Source organism: Artibeus jamaicensis, unplaced genomic scaffold (assembly GCF_021234435.1).
Source record: "Artibeus jamaicensis isolate MK-2021 breed Jamaican fruit bat unplaced genomic scaffold, CSHL_Jam_final scaffold_916, whole genome shotgun sequence".
Lineage (NCBI taxonomy): Eukaryota > Metazoa > Chordata > Mammalia > Chiroptera > Phyllostomidae > Artibeus > Artibeus jamaicensis.
In genome coordinates this window covers 53,641,804-53,661,156 of record NW_026522059.1, presented here as the reverse complement: position 1 = coordinate 53,661,156, position 19,353 = coordinate 53,641,804, and the positions used below count along the sequence as shown (strand labels likewise).

At 39.2% G+C, this 19,353-nt stretch overlaps 2 protein-coding genes and 1 non-coding gene across 6 annotated transcripts in view; 2 read left to right on the top strand and 1 right to left on the bottom strand.

The window, feature by feature from the left end:
• LOC128626735 (disco-interacting protein 2 homolog C-like) overlaps positions 1 to 4,628 on the top strand; it is a 114,029-nt gene extending 109,401 nt beyond the window's left edge. The window contains exon 3 of the mRNA XM_053661022.1: positions 4,546 to 4,628. Within this exon, the coding sequence (XP_053516997.1) occupies positions 4,546 to 4,575 (30 nt within the window). The 3' untranslated portion in view covers positions 4,576 to 4,628. The remainder of the gene's footprint in view (positions 1 to 4,545) is intronic.
• Positions 1 to 19,353, bottom strand: part of RGS20 (regulator of G protein signaling 20) — a 126,809-nt gene that overhangs the window by 68,537 nt on the left and 38,919 nt on the right. The window contains exon 1 of one of the 4 annotated variants that reach the window (XM_053661021.1): positions 19,236 to 19,274. The exons of the other annotated variants lie outside the window; for them this stretch is intronic. The gene's annotated coding sequence lies outside the window, so the exon portion shown is untranslated. Of the gene's footprint in view, positions 1 to 19,235; positions 19,275 to 19,353 lie in introns of those variants that run through there. 4 annotated transcript variants of the gene reach the window in all.
• Positions 10,478 to 10,610, top strand: LOC119043738 (small nucleolar RNA SNORA66). The gene has a single exon (XR_005081472.1). It is a non-coding gene; the product is annotated as a small nucleolar RNA SNORA66 (small nucleolar RNA).

Below are 19,353 nucleotides of genomic sequence, written 5' to 3'. Positions count from 1 at the left end.
CTCAGTTTGCTAAGCCTCCATCTCCTCATTTGTATAATATTAGCCACCTTAGGATTTGTTAAAAGCATTAAATGAGAGAATGAAATGTCTCTGAAAACTATTAAGAGATACTCCAATGCCATTATTATTAAGCCTAGTACTTATTGATAATATTTAATGTAAAATATAGAATAAGTACTGTGGAAAGTCTTTATATTGTGTTTTAAGATCATAAACAAATTGACCCCATCCCTTTCTCACTGTATTCAACAGAGTCAAATAGCCAAGTGCCACTTATCCACACACACACACACCTGGCACCATTGCCACTCACAAACCTAAAATGCCTCTGAGTGAGTGAAAAGGGGGACAAAAAAAGCTGAGAAAAACTGAGAATGGAAAGAGCAGAGAAGAGGAATGTACATTTGTTAGCTTGTAAACTAGAGCAAAGAGCATGTTTGTACGTCCACTGGGGAAGCACAAGGAAACCCACTGGTGGGCTAAGCCGAAAGAAGTCCTGGTGCAGGCCTTACTTTTCTGTCATAAACTCCATGATGACCTCAGCATGGGCCACCACCCCGTGCCTCAGTTTTCTTGTCTGTAAACTGAAGCAACAAGATGATCTCTCAGTTTTTCTTCTTCTTTTTTAAAGATTGTATTTATTTATTTTTAGAGAGAGGGGAAGGGAGGGAGAAAGGGAGGAAGAAAGGGAGGGAGTGAGAGAGAAACATAGATCAGCTGCCTCTGACACACCCCTAACTGGGACCTGGCCTGCAACACAGGCATGTACCCTGACTGGGAATCAAACTTATAACCTTCTGGTTCACAGGCCAGCCCTCAATCCACTGAGCCACATCAGCCAGGGCTCTCAATTTTTTTCTTATTCTAAGATGCTACAATTACATGGGTGAACAATATAAACAAGGCTAAGTGGAAAAAGCCAAATGGGAAAGGCCACTAACTATACGATCCCATTTATATGAAATATCCAGAACAGGCAAATCTGTAGAAACAGAAAGTAAATCAGTAGTTGCTAGGGGCTGTGGAAGAGAGGGGCTTGGTGGGTGATAGGTAAGTGGTGCTGGGTTTCTGCTTGCATTGATGAAAATGTTCTGAAATGGATTAGGGTGTTAGTTGTACTCTCTGAATATACTAAAAGCCATTAAACTGTATGCCTGAAATGGGTCAACTGTAAAATATGTGAATTATATCTTCATAAAATGGTTTTTAAATGTTGTTAATTTACTTTAAAGGCAGCATGCTGAACTGGAATGCTGGACATGAGTTCACTTTTGTCCCTAAATTGGTGACTTTATATGTCATTTGCCTGCACTGGGCTTCTGTTGGCCAAGTCATTCTCCCTTTCTGTTTTATAAAGTTACTTTTCATTGGGTATTATTAATTTCTTCGGGTATGACAAAGGCATTCCATGACTTAAAGCTGGAACACATCAAGAAATGAAAGAAAACGTACCATAGTTTTTTGATGCACTCATTTACTGGTAGGCACTTAAGTTGCTTCCATTACCCAGCTATTTGTAACTTGTGCTGCTATGAACATTGGGATGCATAGGTTCTTTTGAATTGGTGTTTCAGGGTTCTTAGGATATAATTCTAGCAGTAAGCAAAAAGAAAGAAGGAGCTTCTACTCTTTGTGACAGCATGGATGGAATTTGAGAGCATTATGCTAAGTGAAATAAATCAGGAGGTTAAAAAAATACCATATAATCTCATCTGTAAGTGGAACCTAATCAATAAAACAAATAAGCAAAATATAACCAGTGACACTGAAATAAATAACAAACTGACAGCAACCAGTGGGGGAGGAGGGGAAAACCCACGTAAGAAGGGGAAGGGTTGTCAACATGTATAAAGGACCCATGGACAAAGCCAAAGGGGGTAGGTTCAGAGGTGGGAGGTGAGGGTAGGTGGAGTATGGGGCTGTGGTGGGAGGAAAATGGAGACGACTGTACTTGAATAACAATAAAAAGAAAAAAATAAAAAGAAAAAAATACCCAAGGAAAAAGAGGAAGAAGAGATACAAGACAGTAGCCCTGGCTGGTGTAGCACAGTGGATTGAGCACGGGCCTGTAAACCACAGGATCGCAGTTCAGTTCCCAGTCAGGGCACATGCCTGGGTTGTAGGCCAGTTCCCGGCAGGGAATGCACAAAAGGCAACCATACATTGATGTTTCTCTCACTCTCTCCTTCCCCCCTTTCCCTCTAAAGATAAATAAATAAAATCTTTAAAAAAATAAATAAGTAAAGAGATACAAGACAGTAGGGAATAGCAGCTGTGGTGTACGGGTGTGGTGGCTGCAGTGACAAACAGCAATGCCACAGACACTAAGGTGCTGGGGAGGAGAGACAGATATAAGAGCTTCATGCAGGCTTGGATGTAGGCAATGTGGGGACTGACAGCCAGACGCCTGAAGGGAGTGTGACATTAGAAACCAGAACTATGTACATTTCCTAATACTTAGTAGAAATATTAAAGTGTGTATTTGAAAAATGTACCATGGCAATACTTTCCCTGAACATCATGTTCAGTGGGAAACTCAGATGAACATACCAGTCACATTATGTGGCATTTCAGTGGACTCCTTTACAGACACAGGTTAGTGACAAGGTCAGGAATGAAAGTCCTTTACTTGCTTTAAAGCACTTGAAGTATTCTTTAGCACAGAGAATTATTGTATTTATTATAGTGTTTCCTATATTTAGCAGTGGAGAAGTGGGTTCCCAAAGTGCATCTAGAGAAATAGAAAGGCATAAAGTGTAACTAGTTATTTAATAGAGAAGACAATGAAGAAGTGCAATTAATGGCACATAAGCCCTTACTGTATTCAATCCTGTGCATATTTCAGATTTACCTCTGGTTTTGAAATCTAAATAAATCTAGAGCCCAGAGGGCATTGTGCATTATGCATGCTATAATATAAACTTAAGAATGTGAACTGAAATTTGGTGTGAATTTAAATTATCTATAAATTTACACTTTTAAGTGCCTGAAGTAAAAACAAAAGCTATAGAACATAAGAATGAATCCATCTTTCTTCTTTGATTCTGAAGTGATATGAGGAATGTATCCTCCCAAGGGAAAAAAAAAAGGATAAAGTCCCTTCTGTGTTCCCCTAATCACCACCCATATTTCTAAATACACTCTGAACATGCCTCAGTGCTAGGAAAAGAGTCTAGGAACATCTGACATTCTCAGATGCATTTCTGGAGGTGAGGCAGTTTCCTTAACCTAGAACAATTTTCCAAATAAACAATGCAGGGGGGAAATGCAATATCATCATCATTGTCGTCGTTGTCGCTCTTCAGGTCAGTCAGGGAAGTTGCAGCTAGGGGTAGGCAGGAAGGTGCCTGGTGGCAAAAGGAGAGGGGGACATCAGGAGCCATTCCAGACCTGATGTGAGATGGTCTTTAAGGGTTGACCTGGAGTGGATACTGTCAAGATCTTTTGGCAAGCAAAGGCTCCTGTGGTAAGAGGAGTACCTGTTACCTTTGCAGCATGTCCTCAAATGTACCCTGTACCTAACAGCACTTTGTAAATGAAGTGAACTGCCAAGCCTTCAGAAAGGGCTTTACAAAACTGTTTTCAGAAAAACTAAAAGTGAGCTGGTCATGAAGGCATGGTGTCCCTCTGATGGAGTAGGAAGTGCAAGTACCACCTATGAGGTGGTCTGGTCAAGTCATTAAACCTAAGTCCATTTGAGCCCTTGAATCTAACACCTAGTCAGTTTACAAGAATTTAGGGAATAGAGGAAGAACAAATGAGCCTCATGAGAAAGAAGCAAACAAATTCAGGATGTAGGACAATCCACAGGGAAATGTATTGCTCGTTCCATATGTTAGTGCATGTAAAGAAGATGGAGGGTGGAAGAAGCAGTCATATAAAGAGACTATAAAGAAAGAATGTGATACAGTTAGTGTTATGGACTGAATTGTGCCCCTTGATTCGTTTGCTGAAGTCCTAACCTGCAAACTTCAGAATGTGAACTTAGTTGGAGATACCATCTTCCAGGAGGTGACTGAGTTAAAAATACAGTATTAGGGTCAGATCGTAATCCAAACTGACCAGAAATTTGGATTCACAAAGACCAGGCATGTACATGCACTGAAGGAAGGCCATGTGAGGACACAGTGAGAAGACAGCAATCAATAAGCCAATGAGAGAGGCTTCAAAAGAAAGCAAACCTGTTGACACCTTGATCTTGAATTTCTAGTTTCCAGACTGTAAGAAAATAAAACTTCTGTTGTTTAAGCCACTCAGTGTTTTGTTACGGCAGCCCTAGGACACTAATACAGTTAGTTATTAAATGATGCTTGAATATTGTTAATATTATTGGGTATGACAAAGGCAATGCAGTTATTATGTGGATATTATATTTTTAAGTGTGATTGTCATAAAGTTATTATGTTTCTTAAATGTAACATCCCTCTTTATACTAACTGTCTTTATTAAGTAACATTTGTGATGACAGTTCCTATCATTGCCCCTAAGTTGTTAGCTGGGACTATGGCAACTCTTATGCACAAAGGCATCCTTGTTTAATCACAGGTGAGAGGAGAAACTCACATGATGCTGTAGAAGCCCCCTTCCACTCTGCTCCAATCTCCTGGAACTCTCCTAACCCATTCTGTTTATGTTGGGCACAAGATATTTGCTGGTTGAAGAACTTCCACCAATCACAGCAGATGGGGTATGAAATGTGTTAATGTACATGCAAATTACAGATAAAAATGTACAAAAAGGTGTGTACATCTCTTTTTTACAAAATCTACTTTTCTCCATAGAAAATTCTCTATCATCCCTTAGTAGATAGTAGCACTGGCTCATCAAACTTTGCTTTACGTCCATTATTAGTTAGAATTTTTCATCCTGTGATAATGATCCCATCATAAATAATATTAAATAGAAAACTCCCATTCTATTTAAAGCTTTCAGGCTATAAGTAATATGAATCCCTGATAGGATCTCAAATCTGAGCTTTCTTATACAAAACTTTGTGCATAATTTCCCTTTTGCTCTTCTTCATTAGCATTTTTGGGGTTTGTTGATTGTCATCATGTTTTCCTGTTAGCATGAAAAACTAGATGTTGAAGTGGTAGATACCAAAATAAACTTTCAATTAGATCCTTTGATTTTATTTCCTGTAGGAGGTTGTCTTAATTGGATTATTGGTCTATCTTTCCAAAATTTTTCTTCTTGGGATTATACTATTTCTCTAAAAAATTACATTGTTATTGGTTGAACCTCATACTTAGCTTTCCTATAGATTGCCTCCTATAAGAACTTAGTAAAAGTCCACACTTACATTTAGGTTATAGATTAGAGGTAGGAAAATATTTTCTGTAGAAGACTAGAGAGTAAATACCATAACCTTTGCGGGCCACATGGGCTCTATTGCAAGTACTCAACTCTCTATTGGTGCAAAAGCAGTCACAGACGTCATGTGAATGAGTCAGTGTGGCTGCATTCCAGTGAAACTTTATGGACACTGAAATTTAAATTTTGTAAAATGTTCATGTTTTGTAAAATGTCATTTCTTTTTCAATTTCCACCCCCCAACAATTTAAAAATATAAAAATTTAGCCTTTCTGCTGGTGAGCACATCAAAGTGCTGGGAGGATGGAGCACATATAAGGGGCTTGGAAGCTCCATGCCCCTCCCTCTCCCCTTGCCCTGTATAAATTTAGCTGTTCCTCAGTTACTGACCCTTCTCCCCGGGCAAAAAAGAATCCTGCTAACAGACTGCTTTGGGGGGATATCTATAATAGTGTCAATAATTTTTTTTTAAATCTGAAAAAAAAAAAAGACCAAAGAAAGCAGACAGCTTTTGAATTCAAACTGCAATCCTTCCCTGAGTCCCCAGACTGCTCACCTACCTCATCAAGATTTTGGACTTGCCAAGTTTCCATAATTGCACGAGCCAATACCTCAAAATAAATCCCTCTCTTTATATAAAAAATAAATAAAAAGTTTAAAAATGTAAAAGCTATTCTTAGTGTGCAGACCATACAAAAACAGTCAGTGGTCTGGATTTGGCCCATGTGCCTTAGTTTGCTGATCTCTATAATAAATACATAAAAACTTTCAGTAGACTATTATTAATTTTAAAGATTTTACTTATTTAGAAGAGGGGAAGGTAGGGAGAAAGAGAGGGACAGAAACATCTATGCAAGAGAGAAATTGATTCATTGCTTCTCATATGCACCCCAACTGGGGAACAGAACCACAACCCAGGCATGTGCCCTGACTGGGAATTAAACCAGTGACCTTTTGCTTCATGGACAAAGCCCAACTAACTTGGCCATGCTGACAGGGTAGAAATTTTCCATAGATTATTTACAGTTTTAGAATAGGAAGTGCAGATTCTAGGCTAGTACTATCCCATTGATTATACTAAAAAATTTCCTTCCATACCTCATGAATATACCACAGTGCAGCAAGCTACATATCATACATAAATAGTCTAACAAATTCAATTTTTGGCTCTAGCCCAGGCCAACCCCTTCATTTCAAAACACATCAGTCCGGCTACCTACTTGCCACAGTGGGAGCTCTCATGGACATCTCAGATTTCAGGGTCTAAAACAGACTCTTGAGTCTCCTTTCCTGCCCACTCTGTTTCTTCTTCAGCCTCCTCCAAGTCCGTGCATGGTACCCACATCATAGGAGTCACCTTGATTCTTCTCACTGCATCTTACTCCTTAGCAGCTTGTCAGATCTCCGGAGTGGATGTTATCAGGTCTTCTCACTTCCCTCCAACCCCAGTGCTTCTCCAGTTCAGTCTGGCACCTTGCCTGGAATGCTATCATGAGCCCCCAATCTATCTCCTTCTACTCTACCCTACACAGATTTTCTGCTAGGATGGCAGAGTTGGGTAGTTGCAATAGAGACCACAAGACCCACAAACTAAAATATTTTTTGTTTATTTCTCTTTTATTTTCATGATGAAAACCTGAAATCTATTAAAATATGTATTTTATTTGTTAGATAAGAACAAAGAAAAAGTGGTTTAAGTAATTTTTATATCCAATATTATAGTGTATACTCATTTATAAATGATAAAGCTATAATTATGTACATACATATTTGAATATATGCTTATACAAGTGCAGATATATTTTACATTCTATATAAATTATAATTTTGCTTTATATTTTATATACTTTATGTTAGAACTGAATTTCTATATGATTTTTAAAATCTTTTTTATTTTTTCATGTTTTATTGTTGTTCAATGATCTCACCTATAAGTGGAACCTAATCAACAAAACAAAAAAGCAAGCAACCAGAAACACTGAAATAAAGTACAAACTGACAGTAACCAGAGGGGAGGGCGGAGAGGGATAATGGGGGAAAATAGGGGAAGGCCATCAAGGAACATGTATAAAGGACCCATGGACAAAGCTAAAATATTCACTGATTTAAAATAGAACCCAGATTCTGTTAGTCTACTGTGGCTTTCAATGGTAATCTGTGACATCAGAATAAAACATACTCTTTATCAGAGCCTGCTTTCTCCACTGACAGTTATCAGCTAATGTACAGCTTCCCCTTTGTCCACATGAGCAAATGTAGTATTCAATAGTGATCACACCTTAGTCACATTTAATTTGTGACAGTATTCTGTGGGACAGATTTCAACATCCTATTTTATCTACAGAGAAACTCAGCCTCAGAGATTGTGTGTGATGTGCCAAAGGTCTCAAAGTCTGTCCCCTCAATAGACTTGGATCTATCAGGGGTGTCAAACTCATTTTCACCAGGGGCCACCTCTGCCTCACGGTTGCCTTCAAAGGGCCAAATGTAACGTTAGTACTGTATAAATGTAACTGCTCTTTAACTAGGGGCAAGGAGCTTGGAGCTGCTACCACACAGAAATGAGGTAGAGGGCTGGATTTGGCTCCCGGGCCTCCTGTTTGCCGCCATTAGCTCCAGTCTCAGGTCCATCTACCACCCACAATGTCTTGCTCTCACCACAGCTGTGTGCAGAGCACAGTTAGACAGCTTTGGGTTGTTTTTTTGCTTGCCCATTAAGGGGAATGCCTCTGGAGTCCTTTTTCTAGCAGGGCTGCTGCTAATTAGAATGGGCTAATAAAAACTCCAGTGCATCACCTTGGTTCCATACTGCCTTTGTGTTCCCAAGACAGTCTTCTGGGGGCTGAGCTGGTGGAATGTTTTTGTCTGCTTATCCTAGGGTGTGTGTGAGAGAATCTCTGTTCTTCAAGGTTTTGGTTTTCTACAAATTGTAACAAAATATTTACTAAATTTTAGGTCCTCATTTTCCCCTTGGCATGAGGTATTAAATAGCTAGGTATGATAAACAAACATTTAAAATTGAAAAAATTTCAAAGAACTGAGGTGTTTAGTGGTTTTACATTTTGGACTATCTATAGAGAACTGTAGTTATTTATTAATTTCTCTTTCTTTTTGTCAGACAACATAAGGTAGTTAGATAAATAGATCTGTGAATAAAACTTCCATCCTAAGAGATACATAAAAAGGCTCATAGGGGGTCGGTTTTAATCAAATTACAATCTATATGTCATCTCCTGATTATCAGAATAAACTTGATATACAAGGTCTGGCAGAACTAACTCCTGCTTGAGTATGGTTGGTAAGGTAATAATATGAGTGTAATAATTTATAGTTTTTAATTTGAACATTTCACCTAAAATGTCATGTGGTGTGCTCGATGTGATATTGTTATGTTACAGAATTACATGCTTGTGTTTTTGTAATAAAATATTTTGTAATAAAATAGGTGCGTTATTTCTGCCAGACCCTATATTTTTAACAAAATATATGCTCTATCTAAATTAATATTTATAATTTTAACACCCTCATGATTATGAACATACCACTAGAGATAAGGAAAAGAACAAATCTTTTTGTTTAGTTTATGACTGTTGTTTTACAAGCCCAAGGTGAGTTTTCTACTTTATTACATTTTGCATAATTTTACCTGTTTTCTACCTCTTTTTACCCTTTTATTTGCCCCCCTTTTACACAAATTTATTTGACATAGTCTGGTTAGAGGTTCAGATGTTTTTGTTAGTAAGTATTTTATTTTACCTGCAGAGTAGCACAGTCTAACAAGTCACTTAAAGGGCCAGAAGTGACTAAATATCTTTAGCAAAAATTTTGCTCTCATGAAAATTTGATAAATTGCAAGTTATTGCATAACTAGATCCCATAATTTTTATGCATTGACTTAAACCTGCCCACAAACTGAAAGGAGCGTAGTTTTCTCAGAATGTGGAGATTAGACCAGTGAAGCTGACTCTCAATGCACTGAAGAAGATGAGACAGAGGTATGAGAGCAGACTCAGGGACACAGACCTGAAGCAGTGTCCTCCTTTCCCAGATGTGGAGAGGCCATGTACTCCAGAAGCACAAAACTGACTCCAAGACTATTTTCATCTTATATTGAGAGTTCAATATATTGGTGTGGTCTTTTTAAAAAGAAACAAATGCAGAAATCAAAATAAAAAGACCAGCTTGGTAACAAGAAATTTAATATGAAAATTAATTATATTTAACTAATTCAAGGAGATAACGTTAAAATTGCTCACAGCCCTGGACAGACTCTCCTCTGCAAAGGTGAACCAGCTGTTCTTTCCAGAAATATTGTTAGCCTTTTCTTCACACGTCTTAATATTGTTTTATTGTTGCCAACATTTATAATAAACCCTGCTGGATATAACACCAAGTAATTAGTTATAAATTTTACTGAGAGCATATTACTTACCATAAAAGTAATTCTTTCTGCCACTAAAGTTTATATATTTATTTTTGGCCTAGAAAAGACAAAGATTTTGGCAAAGTATGGATTCATAATAGATATTAAATCATAAGTATAAGCTTTAAAAGTTTTATATTACAAAACTTTTCTCGGAACTTGTTGGAATAAAAAAATTAGAATCTGTACCTGATATGAATATATCAAAATATAAGTGCTTAAAATCAAGTTATTCATGCTCAGGGGCCTAAAATGATGATGGGTCAATATTAGAAGAATAATGGTAATAGGTACCACATACTGAATACTCCCTTGAACTCTCTGCTAAATATTTCTTACTTTAAAGTAAGTGTAATTATCCCTATTATATATATTAAGAATGTGAGGCTCACAAACTAGTAAGTCAAAATTCAAATCCAGTTCTTTCATTCCAATGCTTATGCTTTTTACATGACACAACTGTAATTTGAAACAGAGTTGCAAGGATTATAACATATTTCTTTTCCTTCTAACATTTTGAAACTCATAAAAACATGTATTACATTTTATAATTGTAAATGACAAAAATTAATCTTCATTTTCTAAATTGCATTGGAAACAAATGACCTAATAGATTAAAAATGTGACCCAAACATGGAATAAAAAGGAACAAATGAAGAAAAATATCTTCAGGAAAAATGGTGATAGGTCAGGGCACACCCCTGTTACCATACAACAAGTAAGGTCAGATAATTAAAATCAGTGCAAACTCAATCACTAACTCTGCATGATGTTGCAGAAATGAAGGGAACCAGGTTTGCTAAAGTAATTGTGGTGATAGAAATGCATTGGCCTCAAAAGCTACTGAGGTGGTCCATTCTATCCTAGGACAGTGTAAAACAAAATAATTAAAACCACACTTCTAAAGACACCAGAAAGCTATGGAAACAGAATGATTAAATTTACTAAAATTCCTGAGTGGGAGAGCTCTTCAAAAGTGAGAAGTCTGACACTAGCTATTTACATCCCTGAGGACATTTGGTGACTCTGGGCATGGACAGCATATAAAGGGTCTCCACAGCCTCGTGAAGAAGAACAAGTTCTCCTCCAGTGACAGGACTTCCCCAAAGGCATGGCTGGCCTCCTCAAGATGTTCACCAGATGTGGAAACCACTTGGGGAAGGTGGGGTACAAAACAAAGCTCAAAACTTCTGAAGGTGGGACTAAGTCTCTCATTCTTTCAAGAGTGAAAAGATAGAAATCCAAGAGGTTCTAAATCCAAAGTCCAGGAGAAAATACATGAGAAATGGGATATAGCCAGAGATGACTTAAGTCTTACTAAAATTGTAAACAGCTCCAAACCATTTTGATTCCTATTAACAATAAAGTGATCAGCCCCTCGTTCTCGCAGAGGCAATCCCTCCAAAGGAGATTACTTGCTGGTAGAAGATATTATCTGAACCTACACAATCTCTGTACATACAATGTCTGCACATATCAATAATAAAAATTACTAGATACATGAAGAGATGGAAAAATGTGATAGAGAAAACAAATCATAGATAGGGGCTCACAAACCAACTCAACATTGGATTTAGTAGACAAGAATTAGATGGACAAAATTGATGAAAAATAGGAAATTTCCTCATAGAATTCAAATGTATTAAAAAAGAATCAGATGGATATACTACACTTATAACAACACAATTTCTGAAATTATAAACTCACTAGTTTGACAGAAGACTGAGCACAAAGAAAACAAGTTAAATAAATTAAATACAAGTCAAAAGACAGTATTCAAATTGAAGAAGAGACATAAAAATGGACAAAAAGCATAAAATATGAGACATGAGGGAGAAAAGAAAAAGTCTAATATATATGTATGCATTACATATATAATACTCAAAATACTCCTTTTATATAATACTCAAATAATATATATTTATATACTCAAATAATATATGTAATAGAAGCAGGAAAGACAAAACAGGCCAGAAGTAATATCTGAAGAGATATTGGGTAAAAATTTTTCATAGCTGATGAAAGATACCAATTCATAGACATAAGAAACTCAGTGAATAGAAAGCAAGACAAATATAAAACCATACCTAGCCACATTATATTCAAATTGGGGCAAGCCAAAAACAAGAGAAAAAAATTAAATCAGTGAGAAGTAAAAGACATGTTACCTTCAGAGAAACATGACTTTTCACAGAAACTAAAGAAGTCAAAAGCTAATGAAATGAGAATGTATAGGCAAGGCACAGATTGGGATTTGCAACACACTTTTTTACAATAACTTATATCCAGAATGTAAAAGGAACTCTTACACATCAATAATAAGATGGAGAACACAGTGGAAAACAGGGCCAAAGAAATGTGGAGGCAGTTTACAATAGGAGATATACAAATGGTCCCCCACAAAAGGTACTCAACATCATTAGTAAGCATTAGAAATACAAATTAAAACCATAATGATGTACCTCTATAGACAAGGGAAAGACTAAAATTAAATGGATTGACAATTCTAAATGCTGATGAGGAATATATATATATATAAATATATTCTGGCAGAAGTAATTAATGCTTGCTTGAGTGTTATTGGTAGGGTAATAACAATTTATAGTTTTAACTTCAACATTTCACCTAAAATGTCATATGGTGTGCTTGAGTATGATATTTTATGCTACAGAATTACATGCTTATGGTTTTGTAATTAAAGAAGAGTGTTATTTGTGCTGGACCCTGTGTGTGTGTGTGTGTGTGTGTGTGTGTGTGTGTGTGTGTGTGTGTGTATTTATTTATTTACTTACTTACTTATTTCTGGTTTGGAGAATAAAAGCAGTTCAAAAAACTGACTATTATCTAATAAAGCTAAACATATACTGAATCTGTTACTCAGCAATTTCACTCTTTGGTACCCAGTGGAAATAACAGCTTATATTTATAAAAAGACATGAGTAAGAATGTTTATGTTAGCATTATTCTAATAGCCCACACTGGAAACAACTCAAATGTCCTTCAGCAGTGGAAAGGATAAATGAACTGTGGTGTATTCACACAGAGGAACACTGGACAACTGAAAGAAATCATAATACATGCAACAACAATGAGTAAGCTCAAAAACATAATGCTGAGCTAAAGAACTAGATGAAAAGAATATATGTCCATATGATGTTTAGGAACAGGCCCAACTAAAATATGGTTTGAGAACTTATAAAAGTAGTTACCTGTGGGAGGAAACAAGAGGGGTATTCTTATGGATATAGGGTGAAAATATGCTATATCTTGCTTTGGAGCAGTGATGAGTGATCCTCCATCCCACTCCCAGAAAACATATGGCAATGTTTGGAAACATTTTTGATTGTCATATCTAGGGAGAGGTGCTACTGGCATCTAGTGGGTAGAGGACAGGGATGCTGCTAAATGTCCTACAAAAAGACATTCAATACAAAATGTCAGTGGTGCTGAGGCGGAGAAATCCTGACCTAGATGATGGTCACATAAGGGTGTATTTATGTAAAGTTTATTAATCTGTACACTTAATATATGTACAATTTACTATAAGTTAAAACTCAAATTAAAAAAAGTTAAAAGCAATCCAGGATGTCACAAGAAACAACTATAGCTCCTCACTGAAATTCAGCAAACTTATGGAGAAACTTCATTTCAGTTTTATGGGTAGTTTAATTTATTAAATAGTCCCAATGATCTGAAATTACATTAAGTGAAGAAGAACAGAACTCTTTATGTACAGCTCCCATTAAATGCAAAGCAGAATCTATACCTTTCTATATAGTGGATGATGTATGAATTAGTATCCAGTTATTACTAGAAATGGATATTTGTAGAAACACAATAGAAGTATATGGTAAAATCCACACATTTGGGATTCTCTTGGGGCCATCAGAAGACAGAGAAAAATATACATGTGTTTTTAAACAATTGTCTAATTTTGGTTCCAAGGATAACAACTTCTTACCATTAATTATCAATAAGTATTAAAAAAATACAGTCCCCTAAATCTCTTTATCATCTCACCCTGAGAGATAAAAGTTTTACAAGGGTGATGGGAGGCATAGGTTGCATCATTCTTTCCATGTGTTTCACAAAAGGAACAGCCATAAAAAGCCTGTGTTGATTTAGCCATATAGCCCCAGAAGGGTTTTAAGTGCTGGGTTATAAGGAGCTGTAGAGCAGCACCACAAACTTGTTTTCTAGCACTTGAGCAAATACTATTATTCAGTTGGTGTCAGAGGTGACAAATGAGGACATACCCGAGAACAAGGTATTCTCTACTTCACTATTGTGTTAGATGTATGCTGTCCAACTAGGACCTCAGAGAGTCAAACTAAACTGCTGGGCAGCTTTGCATGAAATGCCACTGTCCAACATTAAAATACTAAAGCACTTAAAAATGATTTTACAATTTACAGTAAAATTAAATAATAAGGAGAAAATTGAGTACTCCAAAACCAAATATGTTACCTAGCTTTAATAATCATTGAAATAACTCAAGTAAAATATCACAGTTGGTCAATAGAGCATATTACTCACATTTTGCAAATGATTCCCCATGGAAATAGCTAGAATCTAATCAACTGGATTAGAATAAAGGTAATATATTCTATGCATGCATAATCTTGAATGCTCACAACTTCATTGTGAATGGCTGCTGCAAAAGCCCACTCAATTATACTACACAGTGTTGTCTAAATTCTTGAGCTGATCAAGGTAACATTCAGGAACCATCTCAGATAGTGCTGGATAATCAGTGACTCACGCTTATTGTATTAAATGCTAAGCTCTGACTCAGAGTGAACCCTGTTAGTTGCTGACTGACACTATATGGATTTGAATAGAAGCTCACATTGTGAGTCACCTGGTAGTACTCTGAAAACCAATCCACAATATTCCCAATTGGGTTCACCTTATGACTATTTGAAGGCCTAAATTTAACACATGTGATTTCAAAACTCAAGTCTGCTGATCAGGCTTAGGAGCATGCTAAAAAGCCACTCCCTACTCTGTCCTATATTTTTGTCTAAGAACATTGGTATGTATACAGAGATGTAAAGTCAAGAATAAGATACCCAGTTCATGCACTGGAGAGAACCAAGGCTCCTTTCTTCAAGGATGCAGTCATAGCTTTTAGAAATGCCTTCCCTGGAAGACACCATTCCTATAAATAACTTAGCAAGGCCAAATGCTCACTTGAACGGCTCTGCCATGTAATTCCTAAACTGCTCACGTGAGGGCTGGACCTTTGAGCCACCTGCTGCGTCTATCTGTATTAGGTGAATGTCACTGCCACGTGTAGGAATGAAAGAACCCTAGGATTATAGAAACCACCATTTGAGCGCCTGAAATGAAGCCAATAGCCAGGTTATTGCTCTCAAATAAGAAAGTTTTTTTTCTTTCACTCTTGCTTGTTCACAAAATCTGAAATAATAAAAAATCTCTGTGTAATTTTGAAGGACTTTCCTAAATAGCTCTTTACACAGGAAAGACCTTCAAAACCAGCAGGAAAGAGATTGTTAAAATTTAAGAACAGCTCAAAAATGATTTCTAATGCAAAACTGCTACAAAGGATTAATAGAACATGCAGCCTAATGGGACCTTATATTCTAATGCTGGCTCTGCCTCTAGCTTGATCTGTGACCTTACCTTACCTTAGGCAAGTCACATGGTCATATCTTCTACAGTGAGGGACCATGATGAAGCTGTGGGACAAGATTAGCCAGCCACATCACTGCCTGGTCTTTCTCGTGTTGGAGATAACACATGCTTGTTTATTTTTTCCTATATAATAATTCTGAGTTGGGGACCGCTCTACCTGATTTCAGGAATTGTAACTACCGTCCCCCCACTCCCTTTGTGGCTAAGGATGAGCCAGCGACCTCCAGAATGCAAGCCACAGGAGACAAGGCTAGTCTCTGGTAGCAAATGCTGCCTCAGTTTCCTCCCTGCCCCCAAAGCATGGTCGGAAGTCCATACTGGGTAAGTCTCCTCACATAGAGAGGGGCAACCTAAGACAGACTCGATCACTTGAGAGGCCATCGTGGACTGGGGGTGCTGCAACAAAGAGTGAGCAATGGACCCTCCTCCCCCTTATGTGACATAGCCCAAGTCCCCAAGTCCTCTGGGAGAAGCTCTTCCTGGCTCTAATCCACTTAAGCCTGAATACCTGATGGGGAGGGGTGCAGTTCCTTGCCTTGCCAGAGCAGATCCTGGGGAAAAATCTGGCATCACAAAGAATTCCTAAAAAACCTGTGAAACCTGCTCTGCTAAGAGTTCTTTCATTCATATGTTAAGAGTCCAAGCAGGAAACCCTGAAGTTTCTGCAAACTCCCTTCCTGACAGACTCTGACTCAGACTAAGTCCTCAGATTTCTTTGAAATGTTATCTACTGTTTGATCCTTGCCGCCTTGTATTCCTGTGTATTATAATCCAATAAAGGCCCCTGGAGGAAGGGGCTTGCTGCCTTTTTCCTCTGAGAAACTGACCACCACTCCTGGCCTTTGTTTCCTCTGAGAAATCGGCCACCTCTCCTCCCCAAGCAGACCATGTCTTAGTAGTGCTTACTTTCATCCTTGGCGGACGGGGGCACTTTTGGGAAAAGTTGTCCCCACAACTCTGGTTTCCTATTTGTTAAAGGTTCATAAGTCTGTAGGAAATCTTCAGTCTGCTGTTGAAAAGCCCTGGGAAGTGACTCAGAAGACCTAATTCTAATGTTATTTTAGCCCCTATTTATCTGGAGATCTCCAGCCTGGGCCCTTAACCTCTCTGAATGTTTCCTCATGTGTAAAGTGAAGGAGGTGGAATAAGTAATCTTATGTTTACCATTCTGTATTCTTGATATTAAGAGTATTTTGGCTAAAATGTTTGAAATGATCTTAGAGATGTTAGCATTTCTAACTTCAAAGCTGTTTCCACAATAAAATTTAATGCAGACATTAATGCAGACATTAATAGTGTAATGCAGACATTACACTATTTAATGCAGACATTGTTTTTTTAATATACTATGACCTAATGTATATTTTTCATGCATATCTGTTTTACAAAGTGAAATATATTGAAGGTTACAGCTAATTGTCTTAAAAGGATGTTTAAAGCTTGTATGTAACTATTTGATAATTATTTGAAATAAAAGGGTCCAGAAGATGTAGAAATGCACTGTATTTAAATTTCTTTTTATTTAATAGTTTTTATTGTATTTTTCATTACTATTTAGTTTCCTTACACCCCTGCCCCATGCCCACTCTCCCCCACAATCACCACACTGTTGCCCATGTCCATGAGTATTGTATTTAAATGTATATATTGACATAGAAGACATTTACTGTTTTTCTAGTATTCATGATTTACTAGAATACATTCCAGTATTCTATTTCATTATGTATACTCTTTATAGTACACAAAATGTGCACTTTTCCTTATCTTTTTATATTTTGAAGTTTACTAGGCTAATTTAGATCAACATAATAATAGTATTGGTAGCTTTTGTTTGTTATGTACCAGAGCTATACTATATTAATTTACTGAATTCTGGCACTTCCCTGTGAGGTAGGTACTTCTGTTATCCCCAGTATGTGGATGATAAAACTATGGCACCGGGAAGTTAAGTAATTTGCCTAAAGTCACACAGCTAGGCTGGGATTTGAAACCAGACAATTACAGAGCCCAGGATTCCTACCCATTAGGCAATATTGCCTCTCATATGAGTTCCTGATTTCTGATACAAAAGATGCCACTTGATGAACAGAAGATAAACAGGATGATGCCCAGTAGAAAATTAGGTTACGAGAAAAAAAAAAAAAGAATTTACAGACAGAGCCATTTAATTACAAATGTCCTTGCCAAGTCGAGAGGAAGTCAGACCGTTTTGTGAACTCGGACCCTCACATAGTTCATGCATTCCACAATCTGGAACCACTAGAAGTGAAATGAAGGCCCTAGGATCTGTGCTGCAGGGGAAGGTTGACCCAAGAAGGATGACTGGAGAATAGGCCAGGAGCTCCCTGCTCCCCATATTCCCAGGGCAACGAGAAAACCCCTTGCAAACGGCTGCTTCTGCTAGCCAGTGGGTGAGGAGAGTTGCACTCGCACCCAAAGTACCGGCTACAGTGGGGGTGGACAAAGAGCGACGGGCCTCTGCGGGATTCTGAGAAGCAAGGAATGTGGAAGACGTTTTCCCTCTAGCGCTCTCCTCCCTGATAGAAACTGTATTCGCAGTCAGTCCTCCACCCTATTCGCCACAGGTGGCGGGGATGTGGCAGCAGCAGCCCGGGATCCCAGTCTGTGCCTACTCTCTTAGCTGCCAGCTCTTTTTGGGCCACGTCCCGCCCGCCGCTAGGGTCGCTCAGGAGCCCTGGTTACTCGCGTGGGTTTTCCTTGGACGCTGGCAAGTCCGGGAGACTCGGCACCTTGCAAGCCAGTCCGTGCCTGCCGCCTGTCCCGGGGCCTTTCCCCTGCCCCCTCCTGCGGAGGCAGGATGGACAGGTAGCAGAGCACATAGATTCCCGAATTCCCACTCCTTCCCGCCCACGCTCCCGGGCGCACAGAAGTTCCACCGCACACGCCCACACCTCCGACAGCACTGCCTCTTCCCGGGCCTCACTCCAGGCTGGTTTCCCAGCAAAAGGGCAGGGGAGGTCCCCGCGCTTTCGCACCCTAGAAGCCCACTTCTCTCCCTGAGCGCCGCCTCTCCTTTGGTCCCTCGCCCCCTCCCCCTTCCTCCTTCCCCCCTCCCCCCTTCAATTTTCCACAGCCTGGTCGCCCCAGACTCCTTCCAAGTTCCCGAGAGCAGCTCCGACAGTGAGGAAGAGAGTCAGTCCATCACCCAGCTTCGTTCAGGAAAAATACCCGCGACACCCGCTCCTAAAAAGCCTAGCGTGGATTCAAGAGCGTAAATGCTGAAACCGAGTCAGACCCAGCTGGGTCCCTGTGCAGGAGCCCTTTCCTGGCCCTCTCTCTTCAGGTCCTTGTCCCAAGTGGCGCTTCCCCTAAAGGGAGGTTCTACGATTCAGGGAGTGTCTCCTCTGTCTTTCCACCCGCCTGCCTCAGCGACCGGCTCCCTTCCTCGTCCTTCTCGATATCCAGTGGGAATGCCCACGTTTCCACCCGCCTGGTTTCCCAGATATACTACGAGCGTCGATATGCATTTTAAGCTTTTAAGCACTAGGCTCCTGCGTCCCCCATCCACTCACTGACCTCAGGCTATGGGGGCTGATGCCCTGGTGGGCAGGATAGAAATTGATTCTGGTGGCTAAATGCCCCCCCCCCCCCAGCCACACTTGAGACACGGTCACACCTCCAAAATACGCACTGACCATTGTACCGGCCTGGATCCACGCAATAGGCGACCGCCCAGCATGCGCTCCCGCCCCTGCGGCGACAGTTAGCATGCCAGCTTTTGCCCACCGTGCGCGCCCGGCTTGGCCAGAGCCACTTCCCAGGCCGAGGTCTTAGGCGCGTGCGAGAGGAGGAAGGGAGGTTTAGGAAGCGAGGTACTCACGATTCCACTGTTTGCCTGGAGAGCCGGAGGGGAAGCTCCGGCCGGGTCGCGGTGGTCGGCCCTGCGCATGCGTCCCCCGTGTGCTTTATTTATTTATTTACTTTTATTTTATTTTAAG